The sequence below is a fragment of the Gordionus sp. m RMFG-2023 genome, chromosome 3, assembly GCF_954871325.1.
Source record: "Gordionus sp. m RMFG-2023 chromosome 3, tfGorSpeb1-WG-v2, whole genome shotgun sequence".
Classification (NCBI taxonomy): domain Eukaryota; kingdom Metazoa; phylum Nematomorpha; class Gordioida; order Chordodea; family Parachordodidae; genus Gordionus; species Gordionus sp. m RMFG-2023.
The window spans coordinates 37,788,225-37,811,423 of NC_088777.1; the positions used below are offsets into that span (position 1 = coordinate 37,788,225).

The window sequence follows — 23,199 nt, forward strand, 5'->3', positions numbered from 1 at the left end:
GCTGGGCTAAAAAAATTACTCCGGACAGAATTCCCTTTTCGAAAAAATTTTAGAGCCTAGTGCACCGACCTCTACCGTTTACTATATTAGAGTAATACGATTAATATGACTGATTTGCAATAAAATGAACTGAAAGAATAGGGACACGAATTCATGAAACTTAATTTTTGATTCCAAAAACAAAATCCATAATATTCTTTTATGATAATTTTTTGAATTTTTTAGTTATGAAGAGCATAAACTATTTTTATCTTATTTATTGGCAACTTTATAATAACAACAAAAAAATGAAACTATAATTCCTATTAATTTAGCCACTTTTATTATAGTTATATTATATAAGATCATTTTAAAATTATTATTTTTTTATTACTTACTATTAATTACCGAATAGAGCATATAATAATTTAGTGAAATTTTAAATATGTAAAAATTAATAATGAATGTTGAGGCTAAATGAGTGCTTATGAAAATTATCTTTGATCTCTTTCAGAAATTAAATCATGAATTGAAGATAAATAGTTAAGAAAAAACTTGTTTAAAAAAAGTTCATATCATCATTTCAAAGCTTTTACACATTTGAAAGGTTATGAAATATGAAAATGTAGAATTGATTAATTTTTTGTTTTAAATAATAATAGATAACTGTGAAATAATGTTTTTCTATAGAATCCCCTTTTTCGCGATCATATAGGGTTATAATATTCTAAAAATAACAATATAAACATCAATGCTTTCAAATATCACATCCCATTAATGGATTTCAAATATGAACTCCCGTTTTCGGATACTGCAATACAACATAAGCTTAATGTTAATAGTAAACGTTTTCCTATGCTAATCGACCTTATTATAAATTGGCAACCTTTAGCGAAATTAGCATCCTTCGTCAATTCCGTAAATTCTTTTTTCGCAATAATTACTATATTAACGGTTTTCAACATTACCCCTACTATTGCGCTTAAACATAATCCCGTCCACACACACCGAGATCATTACAATGATGACCTTTACTATTATTACTTATTTCGACCTGATAAAGAATTAAATCAAAAAAATAATAGTACTAATAATAACCCAGGATTTAATAGTCAATCTAATATTCAAAAGAGTTACAAATATAATCCGAAAAGTTACGGTAATGACGGATACAATATAGAAACCTCTAAAAACCTAGATCCTAAAAAAATTGAAAAAAAATTGACCAAATACGAAGAAATTAACAAATACTACAAAGAGCAAGAAAAAAGCAAGATAATGAGAGAAACTAAACAATCAAAAGGAAAACGAAGGCAGAGTCAAAAATCACCAAAATTTTTACATGATTCAACAAATAATTATGATAAGGAGGTAGCCGACATAAACTACAAAAATTATTATTACGTAGACCCTCATAAAAATAAAGTTTTTCGTCGGCACAGACCGGTAGAGCCACCTTTGACTTTCGACGAGACCAAGTTATTAGAATGGGATAAATACTTTTCGACCGTTAATTCGCGACCTAAACAAGATAACCGGCCTGCGCGACAATTGACATATCGCTCGTTTAATAATAATTATAATGGCAACAATAACCCTTCTTATTCTTATTACCGATCGATTGAGAAGCCTAGAGTTGTGTCATCGCAGCTCTACGATAACTTTAAAAGTGGTGAAAACTTGCCCGCTAGTTTATCACTTCCCACTGACCCCTGTTATGACAATATATCAGGGTTTCCTAAGAGATGCCTACCAGATCTTACAAATGTGGCGTTTGGTAAGAAGTTTTATTCGACTTATTCGTGCGACTCTGATTCTTCATTAAACATAGATATGTTGTATTGTTACTTAAATGCATCTTCCGGTTTTGATAAAAATAAGCTGTCGCTTAAAACGGCTAAAAGGGATTTAGACAGCTATGATGAAAATGATTCAGGATTCGCTGATTCAACCGATGAAGATGGAAAAGATTTATTAGAATCGGGTTCCATTAAAAGAAGGTCACTTAAATTTCTCAAGCCACCCGAAGACTTGAATTCATATTATGCCCTTACTCAATGGCTCATCAAAAGTGATATACAGGTGGCTAATGACGGTAATTCTCAAAATAAACAACACAAAGATCGTAACAATTATTATTACACCTATTATAAAGATTGGGAACACAGAAACACCGACGTTAAACCTAAAGGTTTTGGTGATATATTTGGCAACACAGACATGCATGACAAAGTATGCCATAAATGCCATTCCAATGGAAGAAATATTATAACCCCCGAATCGATTGACTACTTAACCGATTTAAATAATCCCAATAATAGGACTTGCTGGCTTTCAGCTCCTTTGAGGAATAAACATACAGTCCACAATACCGAAAAAGCGAATGACAAAAGTGACGAGAGCGTCAATTTAATACTCTCGTTAAACAAAAAATACGAGCTCACATATGTCAGTATACAATTTTGCGGATTACTCCCAGTTGCTATGGCAATATATAAAAGCACGGATCACCGCAAAAATTGGATACCATTTCAATATTATGCACAGGATTGTGTTAAAACTTTTCAAAAGAACCCAAAATCTCAAGTCACCAAGGCTAATGAACAAGAGGCGCTGTGTTACGAATACCTGAAGACTGATAAAAAATTTAATATTTTACCCCAACCAGCTAAATTATCGAAAAATAGCGTAGCTTTTAAATTAAAAGATAATAATCCATTCTACAGCCCCAATTCATCACATCATCAAACCTCATCTATCCCCCACGTATCTATAGTTGACTCATCCTTATACGAATATGGAATTGATAATAGAATCGCTTTCTCAACTTTAGAAGGTAGGCCTTCAGCTTATGACTTTGATTCGAGTCCCGTTTTACAGGATTGGGTAACAGCCACCGATATAAAAATAGTGCTCTACCCGCTTTCATCTTCGATATTTAACAATAAATCTGTGTTTAAAAACCTCATATCATATAATAAAAATAGTTATGATAATAATAGAATAATATTATTTCCTTCTCCACTCCCACCATTTTTACCAACCCTTCCCTTCCATAATAACTTGACTTCAGATGTCACAACTGCTGATTTGTTTTCCGCTCGATACTTTGCCAAAGAGTCAAATTCTATAGAAAGGCGACACATTTACAATTACGATGCGTACAAGCAAGAGCAGTTTAATGAATTACCTTCTAGAGGGTTGGGAACTGTATCTATTAATCCTGTTTTACCTATTATTAATACTAATCTCTCCGAAAATAATAATCTTATCAGCTCACAAATAAATAATCCCAACGTGTCTATTTTCACACCATCAATCCAATGGTCCCACAACTATGTCTACCGCCCAAATCCTTCTATAAAAGTTATAGAAAATAGTAATATTCAAAAAATCAAAAGTGATCACCTTGAAACAGGTGACCAAATCTATGACTACACTGGTGATTATTTTTTCGGTATATCTGACATATCCGTGGGTGGAAGATGTAAATGCAATGGCCACGGTTCCAAATGCGTTCGCAACTCAGAAAACAGAATGGTTTGCGATTGCAAGCATAACACTGACGGAAACGAGTGCGAAAAATGCAAAAAATTTTACTACGACCGACCATGGGCCAGAGCTACCGATAAGGACGTCAACGAATGCTTACGTAATTATTTTATTCAACATTTTTTCCAACATAGAAGGAATTATAAGTTGTATCTAGAAAATTGCCTTGTTCAATTTTTATTTTATGAGATACTAAAAGATGGAAGTTTTTTATGTAGTTAGATCAATGATGTGTATTATGTTACCAACAACGGGCGTAAGCAGGTATTTAGTGCAATTTTAGTACACAAATTAAAAATAACCCAAAAGTGTATTTACTAAATTTACTTAAATTTTTAGAGTAAGTATTTTACACACACTGGAATATATATTGGGGGGTAAAATTAGATCTTAAATTTAAAAACGCGCTCTGTCTGTTATGAAAATTTAAATCATCTATTTCGTGTTAAAATTTTAAAAATCTGATTTCGTAGATATTACATATCATATTTCCTGCCTGATTTGCACCGCACATTAATGGTAGTAACATATATGTTGCATAAATTATATTTTACCTACCTGCTTATTAATATTAATAAAAGCGACGTGTCATAATTGTTTTAAAGATATTCAAATCGAATTTTTTTTATTTATAATACATGTTTTCTATTATAATATTTAAAAATTTATGCGAATCGAAGCCAATTACAAAATATTAGTTATATAATAATTAATATGATAGCTCTCTTAATTATCTTTCAATATTTATATGGAAATTAGCTTGAATATTTAATTATTCAAAATAATTTCAAACTTTTTTTTATCTTTCGAACCAATATTTTTTAAATTTAAATGATGGCTCCAAAAGGTCTTGCACAAACGAGGTATTATTTAGCTCTCTTAATTAGCTTTCAAAATTTATATGGAAATTAGCTTGAATTTAATTATTCAAAATAATTTCAAACTTTTTTATCTTTCGAACCAATATTTTTTAAATTTAAATGATGGCTCCAAAAGGTCTTGCACAAACGAGGTATTATTTAGCTCTCTTAATTACTTTCAATATTTATATGGAAATTAGCTTGAATTTAATTATTCAAAATAATTTCAAACTTTTTTTATCTTTCGAACCAATATTTTTTAAATTTAAATGATGGCTCCAAAAGGTCTTGCACAAACGAGGTATTATTTAGCTCTCTTAATTAGCTTTCAAAATTTATATGGAAATTAGCTTGAATTTAATTATTCAAAATAATTTCAAACTTTTTTTTATCTTTCGACCAATATTTTTTAAATTTTAATGATGGCTCCAAAAGGTCTTGCACAAACGAGGTATTATTTATTATAAACTATATTTATATTAAATATAAAATATTTTTTAAGGGGGGGGGGGGGGAATCATTATTTTGTATTATGAGTTTTCATTTTTAAAAAATTCATTATTTTTTAAGTTTAAAAAACCCATAAAATTATGGATAATCTTATTAACTTAATTGAAATTTCAGTTTATTATCTACCCACTTAATATATCATATATTATATTAGTTTTTAAATTATAATGATAATTGAAACAAAAGTTATGATATGAAAATTCGAAGGGTTTTCTTCGGGGAAAAAAGAAAGTTGAATAAAAATAAACAAGCAAATAAAATAAATAGAAAATATTTTATCGTTAGGGAGTAGGGACACACTAAGAAGCTTTTTAAAAATAATATTATAATTTAATACAAATACAACTGATAATCTGTGAACTTTTAAGTGGATAGCCTCTTAATATATATTTTTTATAGGTTAAGGAGATTTTTGGAGAATATTATAAGATTTTTAATATATAAGAGTGTTACAGGTGTAAGAGGATTGGGACTAATATAAATATCGGAAAATGTTTTATTACTTATTTATTTATGAAATTTGTTTTTTTTTTGTGTGAAATTAATTCAATTCTAAAATTTAATTTGAATTTAAATATTAATTGCAGTTTATATTGATTTACTTATTGTAAAATGTTGCATCGCAGTTTAAAAATACATTATTTACTCATTCCGCACTTAACAGTACTTTGGCATAACTAGGGAAGGGAGGAAGGGGGCTTAGTAAATTTGCCTGGTATCCTTTACATAATGTAAAGCTAATAAAAAATTACTCTTCAATCCCCCCTTCCTCTTTCCGATTCTTCTTTCCCCCAAAAATGAATATATATGTCAATATCATTTAAACAATGTAAAAAAATTAATAAATACTACATTACATCATATTAAAATTGAAAAAAATTCCACAAATAATTCTTTTTTGAAAACAAAATTAATTAAACTATTCAAAAATGTTGATTTTTTTGATCTTCTTTTAAAAAAAATCTTCAATTTTATGATTTTTAAAATTTTTGGCAAAAGAACAATTTTGATTTAAGCAATTATAATAAATAAAGCATAATTTGTTATGAATAACTGCATTAGGTGATATTAAGCATAATTTAAGTAATATTTATAATTTTTTACATTACCATTGACTTCTTAATACATAAGAATAAAATTGGGCGGCCCATAAATAATTTAATTTTGGCGGTTTAGAACTTCTGCTCCCTCGCCCTTTCGTTTGCATGGTCCTAAATAGAGTAACGAGACAAACAACTTTTCTTATAATTAAGTTAAATTTTAGATAAATACACAGATATATACTTATCAAATATAACTCGTGTCTGCCTCTGCATGAATTGTAAGAAGGAGGGGGGGGGTGCCTATATAACTTAAAAAGGCTTATATACTTTTAATGGGTAGGAGCATATACCTGCATGTTGCCAATCACGACTTTCCCCCTTATTTAGGCGCTGAACTCTACTTTGCCCTGCAATGTATTATTTTCTCAATCTATATCATTTATTAAGTACCTTTTTAAAATTTAAAATATCGAATTTTGCTGGAAACATATTTTAGCTAATGTTGTTACAGCCCACAATTGGACAGCATTTTTTTATTTTTAATTTAGACATTTCCTATTAAAAAAATCAAAATTAATGGTTCGAATTTAAACATAGTTGCGTTTACGTTATTTTTTTGCCTTTGAAATGCTGCGTTGAAACGTTCAATTAGTGCGTACTATTAAACGACAATTAAACCCGATTTTTAAAAACGGTTAACTCAATATTTTAGCCAGAAAAATATTGTCCAAACCTTTATATTTCCCTAATAGATGTCTATACTTTCGTGCCATCTATGAGCAAAATCTTCCGGTTTGCATAATATTTTTCTAGATAAAATATTGAGTTAGACGTTTTTTTTTAAATTAGCTCAAATCTCAACAAAACTAATTTCAGCACGATGTATAAAACACCCTATAAATTTTAAACGATTTTAATCATTTTTAATTTTATATAAAATATTCTTTGAAAGCATATAAATCAGAAATAGTTCATGGCAAAAATTGTCTGAAGTTTATAATGTAGGTATTCTTCATTATGCTGGAATAGAAATCTGATTAAAATTTAAAAAACACATTGAATAATTATTGATAAAATAATACATTGGTGGAGAAAACATATTGATGATAACTAAAAATGTAATATACCGATGCAGGTATTTAGAACGGATTAGAATTTACCTATAATAAGTTGATATCGGTCAGTGTGGAAATGTCTATAGGAAATATAGTTTACCAAAAATATTTTCCAAATTCATAATTCAATATTAATACCCTAATTATTATTCTAAATAATTTTTTATCCCCGATTTTGATAATCGGACAATTTAACAATATTGACCGATAACCGATAAAAAATTGGTTCATTCCTAACACTAATGTATGCATAAATATTAATTCATCTTAGTTCTTTTAAAAAAAGGGCGTTATAATTAGAACATAAAAGTTTTCTCTGCCACAAATATAACTTTAATCATTGTAAAACTTTAAACTTGCTAAAAGATAATAAAAAAATCATGTTTCGTAATCATATCATTTTTATATACAAATATCTGCGTATATATTATTTTCATAACCCAAATCTATCTATCTACGTGCTTTAATATAATGGTGATTTTTTGTTTATTTACTAAGATAAAAAATTTTTTTTCAAAAGTACGAATTATAATAATGATATATAGAGAGATAATAAGTTGAACAATCATAACATTAATATAGATATAGATGCTGTTTTTATAAAAGAAAAATATTTTTCTTTAAAATAAACTTAGCATTAAATAAAACATACATTTCTTTTGTAAATATATCATCTCTCTATACACAATAAAAAAATCCACTTCAAAAAATTAAAAACAACAAATTTTCAAGATTCTAAAATATTTTACCTTTGTTTTGTGTAATAAAAAAGGGAGTAACTTCAAGAGGAGATAGTTTTTTTTATAAGGCTATTTTAATGTTTTAATTCAAATGTAAATTGGCTGATTGATATATTTTTTTATGTTAAAACACTATATCATTATTCTAATCGCTAATTTAATTTTTTTATTTAAATTCTTAGATGTTACGTTATTATAGATTTAGAAAAGGTTTTCGTTTTTCTCGTTACATATAGGAATTCTTAAAAACGAATTATGGCAGTGGTTTGTCATCATTAGGCCATGGCTTACTAAAGTAAGCTCTATGTCAGTGGCATCACTAGTCTTTACTCAAATTGACCTTTTTTAGCTAACATTTTTAAAATGACTTTCACTTTTATTTTCAAGGGGCCCTTCAAATTTTTCAGGAGGCTTGATCCCTTTGCCCCCCCCATTGCTACTGTCATAGGAAAGGTATAGAATGATAGGATGTTCAAGTGTGAAGAGGTTCAGTCCTTGGATGTTTTTATTATCTTAGATATTTGATTTGAACTGAAAGATGCATAATAATTTCTGCCCCAAAATTGTGACTAACCTTAAATTTTTATACTACAATTCTTTTTTTTTTATTTACTACCCTGAACTGAATCAGATCGCTATAAATTTTATTTTCATATCTATTATATTTCAACAGAAAATTTTATAAAGAAAGAATGTGATAAAGTTTTAAATTTATAATGTCTCATAGAGCTTATCATGTCCTATATATTAATTATAAAATCTAAATGATATCGATAATTATTAGAGATATTCAAATTTTTAATAAATAGTATAAATAAATAAATTAAAATAAACACCACTCTAACATTCCTGAATTGATCGCCACAGCATTACTAAAATTCACAATTTTTTTTACAAAAGTTACACAGTTGTATTTTATCATTTTTCATGCTTAATATTTTCATATTTTTTAAAGTTATGTTTTGATTTAATACATGATTGTCCAATTTCTTTGAATAAAAAAAACTCAAATAAGATGGGATGAATTATCATGATAGAAATTTCGGAGATCAATCCAAAAATACTCAATTTAACAATATCAAAGAAAAAAATAAGAAAAATTGTATTACTTACAACCCAACAAGTTTTGAGATATTTGAAAAAAGTTATTGGTGAAAAATAAAATTCATGTTATGAATCATTCTATTAACGTTTGCAGAAAGGTGCTATATCACACATCAAAAATGACCAAATTTTTTTTTTTATCAGACAACGATATTGTTTAAAGAATGGTCTGCTTTCCGATTTGAACTCAATAGATAAATATGTGTGATTTTGTAATAATGATAAGTAAATATAAGCATATAAATAAATACGATCAGTGAAAAGGGTCAAATATTTGTGAAAATTTTTTCCCAAATAGAGATGTGAAACCTTGATCCGAAATCTGTCTAAACGAATTACCGTTCACCATTAACGCGAATTCGCGTCGAAAAATAATAAGATAGCATATTTGTATACTTCGCCGTGAATTAGTGTTGTGAAGAGTAGTTAAGGCTGTCACTAGCACTAAAGGTCAAATTAAATATTTAGAACTAAAATGGTGACCATTTTAGTTTCTCAAGATTAAAACATTTTTTATTTAATTACTACTTTTTAATGTATCTTTCATATCCATATGATTTTTTATTAATATAAAACTAACATTAAAATAATTTAACCATATTAATATATGAAAAAAGTTGAATAAATTAAAAATATCATAATTTGATAAATATATAATTCAAAAATTATTTGCGTGATTTTTCTTTTCAGTTCGGCGTTCTAATATATGATTTTGGGTTGTATCTCTTAAAAATTAATATCCTATGATTTTAAATTTTGTTAATCAGTTATAGATTATACATACAATTCGCAAAAGAATTATATGTATAGTATACTGATGTTTATTTTTACCAACCAAATCTCCAAATCTACATACAATATTCACCGCATTTTAATTACAATTTTTTTATTGAGAGCACGTATTTAATTATTCTTTTAAATAAATACATGAATTTGTAAAAACATGAATTCATCATTTGTGGCAAGCTTTATTGTCATCTTCAACACCTAAGATCTTTAAAAGAATCACCGTTTGTCGGTAAAAAAATTACCACTGATTGTCTTCTATTCTATTTTTTGTATGTAAATGATTTTTTATTTATTGAAAAATTATTTGCTATTAAATTTTTTCTTTTAAAAGAAATTGAAGGGAACCCATCACTATATTTATCGGCAATAAAAAATGGTAATTTCATTTTTTTAAATTTCACATAAATTGATTTTCGATGAATCCAATTTTTAAAATCATATAACTCATGCTATATCTTTTTCTTTGCACATTTATTTGCAACTATATTAAATTCGTTTCGTTTAACCTTGAGTGATTACTTTATAAAGATTGTTATATATCAGAGATTTGCAGACCCGTTCTAAATTCTGACCGGGCCATAAAATAATTTGATTTTTTTAATATAGATTTATTTGAAAATGTTTATATTTTTTTTACTAGACTAGGCCCTGCCAAAAATCAGGCTAGAAAATATTTCTTTAAACTGAATACTGAAATTACCTGTGCAAGCTTCGACTATTACGGTATTAAAGAATTAATAATGATCAAATATAATACAACCCTAATTAATGCATTATCAAAACATCCATTTTTTTTTGTCAAAATGACTTTTGGGGATTTAAAAACAAAAAATTGAAGAAAACTAGAATAAAAAAAATCAAAATCTTATTTATGCCTTACCACGTTTTTGCAACTTGCAAAAAAACATGATAAAAATTTTTGTTAAAATGAATTACACATTTTTTTAATATTATACTATTTCTTAGAAATTTTTTTTATATTTTATTTATACAATTTAGTATATATATTCCTTTGACATCGAACATAATAAGTATATTGGGACATTTGATAAGATAAGAAATTTAAATAAATCTTATTAAAATAAAATTTATATAAACAGAAATTTTTTTGAAAATATGACTTATCACTAGCAGGCTTAGAAAAACAATTAAAATTTACTCATAAGATGGCTTGAATTTGAGTAGTTGAGAAAATAACATTAAAATATATGAAATAAAAGTTACGAGAATTGGGTATTAGCTGAACTGGAAATTCTGTGTAATTATAAAAGTTGTTTACAATCCTGAAAAACTTTTAAGCTAAATGAGTCGATCTTATATTAAGAGTTTAGATTGAATTTTTAACAAATCATTTGACTATTTGCAATATTTTTTACCATTTTCTAGAAATGATATTTTAAAATTACAAATTTATTTTAATAATTTCACGAATATACATTGATCATACTACAATTATTATAGCTAGCATAAAATATATAAATAAATACCCCCTTCCTTACCTTACTCTAAAAATGATAAATTAGATTTGTGATAATATGAAAATAATTTATTATTAAAGACCCCAACTGATTATAATATGCAAATCCCAGTTTTAAAAGACCCCCTTTTTTTACACGCTTAATGAATATTAAAATTGCCATTAATGGCTAAGACTTTATATAATATTATATAATTTATTGGTTCGATATTTTATTAAAAAGAAATTTTATTTATTAAAGCCCGTTACCAACAGTGATTTTTTAAAATAATATATAAATCATTCGATTGATGAACAATTATAAAACCCTTAAAATCTCATATTAATATTATTAATAACCTTTCTTTCAAATTAAATGGGTTGTCATGCTCATGTCAATTAAGCCAATAGATAGTGTATGCCTTTTTACGTCGGTAGAATTTTAATTGAATTATATAAACAACAAAATGATGGGGTTTTTTTAAACAATAATTTTTATATTTTATCTATCTTATTCATTTTAAAAAAATTAAATTTTGTATAAAATGGACTTCTCTAATTTGAACACTATTGTTAAAGCAAAACTTGACTTAATTTTTTTAACCCATTAATGATCAGCATCAACATATATGGTACAATTGTGATTTATAGGTTTTTGAGATCTAATTTTTTGTTGCAAAGTATGCTTTTTATAGTTCGGAGATTCTATTATGCTATAAAAAAATTGGAAAATATTTATTTTTCAGTGCTATAAATGCCATCAAATTTTGTTAAATACTAAATGTTCTAGACTCTCCAGTTGATATAGAACTCATTTCTTTTTAAATGGAATGAATATAAATTTATTCCTTACATATGCCTTAACATATTCTATATAATTTTGGTCCATAATTCTATCTATACTATATAATGTACCATATTTGGAATGTCGATTAAATAGTAGTATAAAATTTTTTTTAATGATTATTTCCTCATGTAATCATAAATTTTTTCTTTTATAAAATTATTTCTACTATTCATGTTGTTTTTATCCTTAGGTTTCGTTAATTAAAAAAATTTTAAATTATCCGTTTTGTAAATATCAATTTAAAATTTTTTTAGAATTAGAATAACTTTATGGAAAAACTATTACTAATAGTCGATGAAAACTAATCCAACCTTCTTTGAGAAATCCTTAGTGTAGTGATGAAACGGAGTTAAATAATCATGCCTCCTATCTAAATGCTTTTGGAAGCTTTTATATTAACTAAAACGCCTTAGATTTTTCATAACTGAAACCTTAAAAAAATTTTTTGGTTCCCCTAGAAACAATTTAAATGATAATTTATTTACATCATTATGCAGAACTCTTACGCCTCCTCCATGCAATGTTTTCACATTCTTCTTAATTTTTTTAAATTCAACCCTTATAAATTTATATAATTCAGAATGGCGTTGATTTGTTCGACATTATAGTGTCAACATATATAATAAATATATAAGATTAAAAAAATGGTGAACTATTTTTTTTTTATTGATGTTGCGATCATAAATTCTTGAAAATTATCAAATAGAACTAATTTTGATAGTTTTTTTAAAATAAAAAAACATTAAAAAATATTATAGTCTATATATATTTGCAATAAAAATAAAAACTATAATAGGAATATTATATTAATCATAAGTGTGTATTAGTAAATTTTAGTGTTTCAACCGGTTTGGTAGATGGTTTAAGGAAAAACGCATTATTAGCAAAATAACAAAAAAATTCAAAATTGGCATCATGTCAGAATGAAAATTATAGAAGTGCTGAATATCTGGGTACGCCTTATTATTATTAAAAAAATATACATAAAAATGGATTTCTATTTTATTTATAAAAATAAATGATTTTAGATTAACATTTTTAAAAATTTTACATTTTATTTTTGTTTACAAGGCCATTTAATATCGGATCGGAAAATTTTATAATATTGACCGATAACCGATATTTTAAAATGGGTGAAATATCGGCCCGATCTGACCCGTTAAAAATATCGGTACATCCCTAATTCCAATGTATTCAATATTAAAATTAGTGATTTGGCACGCCCCCGTTTATTAAGCCCCAGTCTCCCCTATTTGTAATGTAAAATTAAAATTGTATAAAATCAGGGGTGCATTCATAGTTAATGCCACACATGGCTCTCTAGAAGGTCCTTATTCCACTGCGATCCATGAAAACATTAAATTGATAATATTTATATGAATTATTTATTTTTATGTCGGTATACACATAATTGTATTTTATATAATGTTGACATATGACACTTTTGGTAAAGATAAAATTAAATATCATTTTGATACCTTGGAGATGAATAATCTATGAAAGGTATTTTTTTTTATTTAAAAAATAAAACTGTTTAATTTTACATAATAATTTTTAATTAAAAATAATATCATATTTATACATAGAATGTATTATTCTATCATTAATCGATAAAAAAATTTAAAATTTTATGAGAATTTCATAATAAAAAATTTTTTTAAATTAAATTTTATTAATAAATTTATAAAAAATTTGAAAATATTATATTTATTTTGAGACCGGGATAAGCGAATTTCAATATCTTTCAACGAGTAACCCTGCATTTACAGTTAGCACGAATTCACCGCGAAGTATACAAAATATGCGGTATTTTTATATTCTTCGCCGCGAATCTTTAGGGTTTCGAAATATGTATTTTTGTGCACTACATAAATCATAGATTTTTTGAAGGATGGGTCCACTAGCAGATGTAGAGAAATGTGCATTTCTTAAAATGTTAATTTTTGTTATTTTTTTTGTTTTGATCAAAATATGGACAATTGTAAAAGGCTTATTCGTGGGCTCTTTTAAGTGCATCCACTCAAGGCAATTTATACATATACTCCCCCCCCCCTTTTTAATTTCCCCTTTCTCTAAATTCTTAGTCATGTCAAGTCTTTCTTTATCTCATTCTTAGAGGAGAAGAGAAGTAAAGAGAGGCCCTATTACAGGATTACTACTGCTGTATAAAAATGTTAACTTTTCTAGATATGCTTAGGAAAAGTTCACTATATCATTTATAATAAGTGAAACTAATAAGATGAACAATCAAAGGAAGTTTTTGCATAGATTAAAGATATATATTTTGGTTAGGAGACGCCGGATCCACTATATTTATTTGAAAATCACTCTCTGCTCTTACTTTTTAATATCTGTACTTTATCGAGTTAAGGAATTGAGTAAGTCATAATTTTAGGTCTTTAAAATAACAAGCGTAATAAAAATTTTAAAGTAAATGCGATCATAATAAAATATTAGTATTTAAAAATAACAATTTATAATATGGTTAAAAATTAAAAAAATATATTTAGCTTGCAAGTGTAATTTACATGCCAAGAGATGCCAATTTAACATGGAGCTTTACAAATTGTCTGGGGGTAAAAGCGGAGGAGTCTGCATAGGATGTAGGCATAGTACCGCTGGTCGACATTGTCATTACTGCAAAGAAGGTTATTATAGAGATCCAACCAAACACATTACTCATAGAAAAGCTTGTAAAGGTATTAAATATATTTCTTGCTGATTAAGATAATGCACATTAATTTATTGGAGTAAAATGCTCATATATTACCTTACCTTAGTGATATTTTTACAGAGAAAAGTTTTAATATTAATCGTGATGTCTTGGGAATTAACTGGATACTTTAAACGAGAAGGGTAGTCATATTTTTCAGCCCAGAAAATGGCCCTCTCCAATTTTCTCTCAGCCGAAGATTGTCTCATTCATCTCCAGATAAGGTCGAAGGCCGCTTTTCCCAATTCCTCTCTAACACAAGATTTGCTCCCGGGCGAGGACCATCCCTTTTTCTCAAAACCGAAGGCAATCCCCCTCCTCTTAGCCAAATGTCGGCTTATTTTTTTTATCCGGCGGGCAGCGAAGTCCCTATTATAATACATAATTCTTAATATTCCTAATCATTTTATTCTAAAATGAAAATAAATATAGAAATTCTTCAAAATATTTTTAAAAAATATTATTTAATTTTTATAGCTTGCGATTGTCACCCAGTAGGAGCCTCGGGTAAGACATGTAATCAAACCACTGGACAGTGCCCTTGTAAAGATGGGGTAACAGGAATAACTTGCAACAGATGTAGCAAGGGTTATCAACAAAGTCGTTCCCCTATTGCCCCCTGTGTCAGTGAGTGAATATCATTATATGCATTATTTATAAAATATTCTCTTCAAATATTTTACGCATGTAAATATGACAAATATTCTTCATTTATATCATGTTTAAATATTATGAATAAAATTTATTTAAAACTATTGATAAAAATATATATTTAAATTATTCCTAGTTATTATTAGCTTTATTTAATAATTAATGATATAATACTAGTTAGACGTATTACAAAAATATTTCACCCTCACAAAACAAAAATTTGCATGCCCCCTCTCCCTCATATTTCGAAACCTATTAAGGCTTAACAACTTAGCTTGTCACCCTAGGCGGGGTTGTCTTTTATACCTCTATTTTTGATTAATTATTTTATGCAAGTTTTAACACATAAAATAAAAAATAATATTAAATCAAATTTGCTTAATTTATGATAATGTTTATCAAAGAATTATGTTATATACATTTAGCAATTATAAATACCTCTCTAATCAAATATTTGATATTTTTATAGAAATCCCTCAATTTGATTCAAGATACGATAGTGATAGAGATTATAACACTGATTCTTGTAAATACTATTTTTTTAAAAATTTGATTAATATCATTGATTATATATATATATTTTTTTATTAAAACTTAAATAAAGATTCTTGCAAAGAATGCAAGGCTTCCAATATGAAAGTGAATCAAAAGAAATTTTGTCGCAAAGATTTTGGTATTTTATTTATAGATATAAATTCTATAATATATACTTTTTTTAAACGAGACCATAATCGTGATCCAGTCTTATATTGATTGAGAAATCACACCACTTAAGTTTATTATAAAAACCCTTCTTGATGTCTTGAAAATTTAGAAACAATTTTATAAAATCCGCATTTTTTTTAAAACATCTTAATTATAATTTTATAGAATTTTCAATAACATTTTTAATATGTTATCATTAATAGATTATATAGGAAGCCCTAAAAATAAAGAATGTGGAGATGGGGCATCTATGACTCAATTTATTATATTTAAGTTTACATTTACCATCCCTATCGTCAAAAGTTAAATTATTTTGTTGAGACTATTTTTTTTAAAAAAACTTTCATGTTCATGGAAATAGAAAGAAATGAGTATTACTTATACTAATCATATAATATATGCATCTTTTAAAACACTGATTTCTTTTTTAAAAATTAGCAATTCAAGCGAGAATATTATCTAGAGAATCAATAGGTCCTTGGATAAGATACACGGTATATTTGATGAAGATATTCAAAGGAAGGGCTTTTAAGCTTAAACAAAAGGAAGAATATCTTTGGATCAAAGAAAAGGTTTCTAAGTTATTATGATTATTTTAAAATATAAAATCACCGAAATGCGATCACTCCTCAAAGACGATTTTTATATGTCATTCATTTTGTATACTGTATTGAGATTGGTATTTATATTTAATTGGTTTAAACTTGAATGGTCATTTTAGGAAGAGGATGAATATGTTTTGTAGAGTTGAATGACAATCTTTAAAGTACACATATTAGAAAAAAATATTTTTGGAACCAAAATTTTAAATATGATATAAAATTTATTTATTCCGGTAAGGTTTTTTATAATATTAGTTCACTCTTTCCCATAACAGGTCTTTGCCCTTATATAGTTTAAAGTAGTCTAGAACGGTTTGAAGATCTGACCATTATCAATGGTTCTAGGTCTATTGGTAACAGTCTTGAGCCTCTTAACTACAATTTATATCCTATAATATTTAAAAATTCATGAAATAAAATTAAAGCACGTAACTTGCAAGTGTAGGCGTTTAAAGTTAGGAGAAAAATATCTTCTGTTAGGACATGTTTCAAGAAATTCTGAACGTCCTGGACTCGTCATTAACAAGAGAGGTATCGTTATTTTATGGAAAGAAGATTGGAGAACACGCATGCGTCATCTTAAGAGAAGAGAAAGAATTTCTAAAAGTTGCTGAGATTAAATACTATCTAGATTATTGACATGAAGATGAATATATAATTTATTTTGGATATTTAAGTTTGAAACAAAGATACATATTTTGTTTGCATTTGCTGCCATATAAATACTCGTCAAAATCAATCAAATCTAATTATTATAGTGTGATAAATAAAAGTGCCACGTTTTATTTTAACTCTTATTATAAAAAGAACTCCAAATTATCCATTCTGGTTTTCAAATTTTACGCCAATTTGTATTTATATTATAACTGTATTAACGTGCTTATATAATATGTTATGCTGTATTATTATGAATATTTTTTTCAAATAATATCTTTAAAAATTTTTTTTTTCCCCTTCTATTTATTTTTGAAAATCAATTATCTTAACTCAGTCAATTCTTACTCCCTTACACAGTGAATATGTGCAAACAATTTGATCAAGTAATCATATTACATTCATTAAATCGCGTTTAACTTTAAAGCCAAAATTTTAAGTTATTCATTTTACACAATACCTTATGAGGAAAAAATAATATAATATATATATAAGCTGTCTAAGATATCTAATTAGATGTATCTTTAAAAAGGAATCTTTTATTCGTCGTGCTCAATTTTGATATTTATATTCATTAAAATAAATTTATGTACATTTTATTTATTAAATCAAAAAAAATTTAAAATCGTATTTCAATACTCAGATCTGTACAACTCTATTATAGATAAATATTCTTCTCCTTATAATTTTATTTTAAACATTCATCTTCAGCGATACCAAATAATACAATAAAAACTAAATAATATATTAGATATATTTAAAAAAAAGGGAATTAATTCAGTTATTCAAAGAAATTTAATTGGTTGAACCATGAAATTATTTTGCAAGTTCATGGGAATGTATACTCAAAACAAAAAATGGATATAATTTTTTATTGTGCGAGGATTTAAAAACTCAAATTTTAACCTTGTAGTATTTTTAGGGCTATATTAGAAAGATAACGCCTAGTAAGTATTGTTTAAAATAGATGTTTCCTAACTTGCTCAAAAATAAGATTATTTCTAGAATAAATTATTTGTGTTTAAGTTATAAATATAAAACTTCATATAAATATGTCACAATTAACCTTATAAATATTACAGTGTCCTGATTAATCTTATTTTTCGAATTATTTCTGTTTAACCTTGGTCTTAACAGATTTTGAACTGGAACACCCAATTTAGGTTTGTACATTAAATAGATATTATTTTTTATAAATATATCTTTTCCGTGCAAATAAACTATCATATATAAATCTAAGGAGTCTCTTTCTTTTTAAGCTGTTTAGAGGAAGTCATATAGACGGCTAAATGGACGACTGTTTAGAAATAAGACGAACCAGAATACAGCCTATTAAATTATTTATATCCACTAAATTTTTTTCTTTACTTAGTCAAATATAAAAAAAAATTATCAATGACAATGTGAACTAGGGGTGTTGCTAGATTTTTATAAAAAGGGACACTAAAAGATGCTAATTTTTTAAAATAAGTATTTATAAATTTATTTGCTCTATTTATATATTATTTTCTGGGGGGGGGGGGCATTTAACTATAATTAATTATAAACAAGATTCGCTAATCAATATAATATCTAATACAAATGTAGAATCTAACTCAATTGCTTTATACCCTCATAACAATAAAAATAAACCATAATATCCAAAAAAATGAAAAATAACAAGTATGTACTTTAATTTTGTTTTTTCAGAAAAATAAAATTAATTCAAAAATGAAGATTAAATTAATGTGAAAAACCCCAACTTTTTGTAAAATCAGCGCAAAAAATGAATATATAATAAATTTAAACAACCTTAACGTATTCTATGTATTAAGTTTTATTTTATTTTGATGTGTAGGATCATCTTATAAAATAATAATTTTATAAAAAATTATAAAAGAATATATATCTTTCTATATAAGTCATCATCTTAATTAATCCTATAGATTACACATTTAAAAAAAAACACTAAAACATAGAATTTCAATAAAAAAAGATACACCTTTATAAATTTAGTCAGGTTTGAACATTCCATAATAAATAATCACTTTGCTTAGTAAGTACAAAGATGTTTCCATTATAATATGATCTAGTCAGACTAATGTAATCAACGATCAATATATCCACACTACTCTAACAAAATTGATAACATCCGCTATACTGATAAAAATATAAGGGAATTAAAAAAGTTTTTTAAAATATTTATGAAATTTTTTTTAAATATTATATTTAAACAAACATTTAACAATGATAAAATAATTATAATATAATAATAAATTGTGCATAAAAAAGTAACGCGTTTCCTTAATTCTATATTTGCTTCCATCAATAGCTTTGGAACCAACATTACAAACCCGAAATTGATGAAATATTATATTGGTTCTAAAATATAAATTTACCCGATATCATTTATTTCTTTTTTGTTATTAGAATTGGTTTAAATTCAAACTATTAGTAAATTAAAAGAATAGAAATAGTGATTTTAAAACATTAATTGTATCTTTAAATAAACATGGAAAAAATACTATGAAGCTTTATTATTTTAAAAAAAAAACTATTCGAGATTTTTTTAAACAATTTTTTAGATTAGGATTCAAAATCCTGAAAAAACGAGAAGATTAAAAATATTGATTTAATCATAATTTTTTTTATAAATAACCGGATACCAAACCAATCAGATAAAAAAGTAAACATATTAATTTTGAAACTTTTAATTTCATACAAAAATATAACAAAATGTCATAAAATACAGTGCTAAAGATTGATAGTAATTTAATATAAGGAAAATAATTAAATGCGTAAATTTTTAGGCATAGGCAAGCTTGAATAGTATGTTCATCAAGTGAACAACGTTGATCTGTTATATATCAGTAGATTTTAACAAGTATTTAAAATATTGTTTTACTCGATTTTATTTTGTCGAATTTTAGTAAATCTTTTAAAAAGATATTTCCAAGCTATTTAACTCTAACTGGTATTATTGTTGAAGGGAAATAGGGCTTGATTAACTTATGACGGAAGAATTAAGCTCCGTACGCTACGGTAATTTGTTAATACAATCCTTAATGCAATAAAGAAATTTTGGTAAAAGGATACTAGCCTATGAGAAAACTATACGTCCCAAAATATTGAATTCGCCTTTCAATATGGTATAAATCGAAGCTTTTCGTTCATATAATTGGGTAACCTAAATATCCCTATCATTTTTATGACGGAATTTTCTGCCAAAACCTCTCAATTTGGGAAAAGAATACTCTGTACCTTTTTTATATTGAAATAATTGTATAAAGGAAGCTCAAATTATCTCGAGTAGTTGGGAAGTTGTTAAAATCGTTTTTCGAGATTGAATCACAAACTGGCTAGAGGATTAATTTTTAAGTGGCTAACATTCTGTAAATAGGGTTATGACCAGGGATGTGAACCACGACCCGGACCCTCCAGAACCCTCGTATTTTGGCTGAATCCGCACCCGGAACCTTTTAAAAAGTAAAGGGTCCAAGGTTTCAGGTTAAAAAATTTTTATTATAATTTTATTAATTTTTTTTGTGGAATCATTTATTTTATCTTCGCGTTTTTCTTCCTGGACTTCATTTCATTTTATTTAGAGATTGATATTGATACCATAAATTATTTTCTAGTGTAAATAATATTTTATAATGAATAGATAAAAATACAAGCAAAAATAATAAAAGAAACAAAAACAAATTAATTTCATTAAAAATTGATTCCGCCCAAAGATTAGGGAGAAATATTATAGGAATAAATATACAGAATATAAAAGGAAATAATATAATATTAAGAAGTTAGCTATGAAGGAGATTAAAGAGAGTTCAACTTCTGAAAATATAAAAACAATGATATTAGAAACATTAAATAAATTTCATATTCCTATAAGAAACGTTTATATACTACGGATGATGGTGCCAATCTAGTAAAATCAATCATATTATTAGAATGTTCACTGGAAGAAATGGATGATATAGATGATGATAATTATGAGGACATAAGTGAAATTGATTTACTGGAAATAATAAAAGATTTATCCACAAAAATATACTGTATCAGATGTGCAGCCCATACGCTACAATTGGCTATTAATGATTCCCTAAAAAATAATCACTTTAAAACTATTGATAAAGCAAGGGATGTTGTAAAATATTTAAGAACTCCCACAATTGTAAGAATATTAAAATCTATGAAAAGGCAATATTAGATTGCACAACACGTTGGTCCTCTATTTGTTTGATGCTAGAGCTATTAATAAGTTTGAAAGATTTCTGTAATGATTTTATTATAGGAGCATGTGAAGTCATTTTGTCGGAAGATGATTGGAATTAAATAAAAGACCTTACTAGTATGTTGGTTCCTTTAAAAATAACTACATTAAGATTGCAAGCAGAACAGTTATGTTTATCGGATTTTTATGGCATATGGATAAGATTTAGATTAGAGTTAGAAAGATTTACAAGTTCTTTTTCATATGAAGTATTAGAAAATATAAAAATTAGATAGCAACATATGCTTCAATATATTTAGACCCTCGATATCAAGTTTTATTAAGTATTGAGCAAAAAAAAATGGCTATAGACCATCTTGAGGATTTATGGCATACCCAAAACTTATTTACAATACTGGTTGTAGCGATAAATGATAACAATATTGATGATCTGGAAATTTTACTATTAGATAGAGAAAAAAATAATTAAATTATCATTAGATAGAAAGGAGCATAAAATATCTATTGTATCTTTAATAGAAAAGTTCTCAGAAGTTAAGAGAATAAATAGAGATACAAATATTTTAAAATTCTGGGAGGAAAATTCTTCAATATATCCAGAATATACCTTGTCTAGAATAGTCATGGGTGTACCGGCGACACAAGTTTAATAATTTATGTATTATAAAAATGACAATCTATTTTGAGTAGGTGGATTTTCATCGTTGAAATATATATTATCAAATTTACGTGGAAATCTGAAGATGATAGTTTAGAAGATATCATGATTCTGCGATTGAATAAAATATTTAAAATATAATTTATTTCATTTTGAATTATGAATGTGTAATATTGAAATATAATAAAAAATGAATGAAAAAAAAGTTTTATTTTGAGTCATTATTTTTATGTTCACTGAACCCGGACCCTGGACCCGGGTCCTTTTTAAATTTATTACTGGACCCGAACCCGGACCCTTTTTTTTGTCGAAGGGTTCACATCCCTGGTTATGACTAAATATTCATCTGGGTGCCAACTCGAAATTTAAGAAATCATATGAATCGCGTTAATTAGGTTGGTCGCAGTCAATGCACATGGTAGAAAAGACATTGCAATTTAAGTAAAGAGTGATGAATACGCGTAATTGTTAATTAGGTTTAAACTAGGTGTTTTCAGATATTTTAAATGCGATTGATATAGAATATTATTGTTGGGGCTCCCTCTGCTATTAGAAAAGATAAGACAAAAAAATTATGTCATAAATACTGATGTTTGACTTACAATAATAATCGCTAGTGTTCGTTCTCTAAATTAAATGTTATCGACAAATTTTAATGAAATATCTATTTACACAAAAAACTTTTCAATATTAATTTAAACAATTATTAATAAACAGTGTATTTTTTTATAACTTTAAGACGATTTTATTTTAAAACAAAAGATCAAAATTGAAAAATATCTTGGTATGCTAAAGAAAAATTATTTAGGTACTTTTCTAGTTAATTTTAAAATTTGATTATAAATTCTGTTTGAAAACAATCTGCTCCATATCCAAATAAAATGGTGACTTATTTATCAATATCGAACTTATTTTAGTAGGTCCAACCCGGTCTAAAAAAATTCAATTTTTTTAGGGTTCGAGTTCTACAAATCTATCAAATTCCCTAGCATGATCAGCTCAATC

General features: G+C 26.3%; 1 protein-coding gene across 1 annotated transcript; it reads left to right on the forward strand.

The window, feature by feature from the left end:
* The first annotated feature begins 756 nt into the window (after positions 1-756).
* LOC135926946 (uncharacterized) lies at positions 757-17,306 on the forward strand. Its single transcript, XM_065462879.1, has 7 exons — positions 757-3,631; positions 14,506-14,694; positions 15,186-15,335; positions 15,829-15,885; positions 15,964-16,032; positions 16,503-16,636; positions 17,092-17,306. Exons 1-7 carry the CDS (start codon positions 757-759, stop codon positions 17,278-17,280), a joined length of 3,663 nt encoding a protein of 1,220 aa, XP_065318951.1. The 3' UTR covers positions 17,281-17,306.
* The last annotated feature ends 5,893 nt before the right edge of the window (positions 17,307-23,199 follow it).

Coding starts and splice junctions, on each gene's coding strand:
- LOC135926946 (XM_065462879.1), top strand. CDS start 757: ATGGATTTCAAATATGAACTCCCGTTTTCGGATACTGCAATACAACAT. Junction 3,632..14,505: donor GGACGTCAACGAATGCTTAC/GTAATTATTTTA, acceptor AAATATATTTAG/CTTGCAAGTGTAATTTACAT. Junction 16,033..16,502: donor ATTTTGTCGCAAAGATTTTG/GTATTTTATTTA, acceptor TTTAAAAATTAG/CAATTCAAGCGAGAATATTA.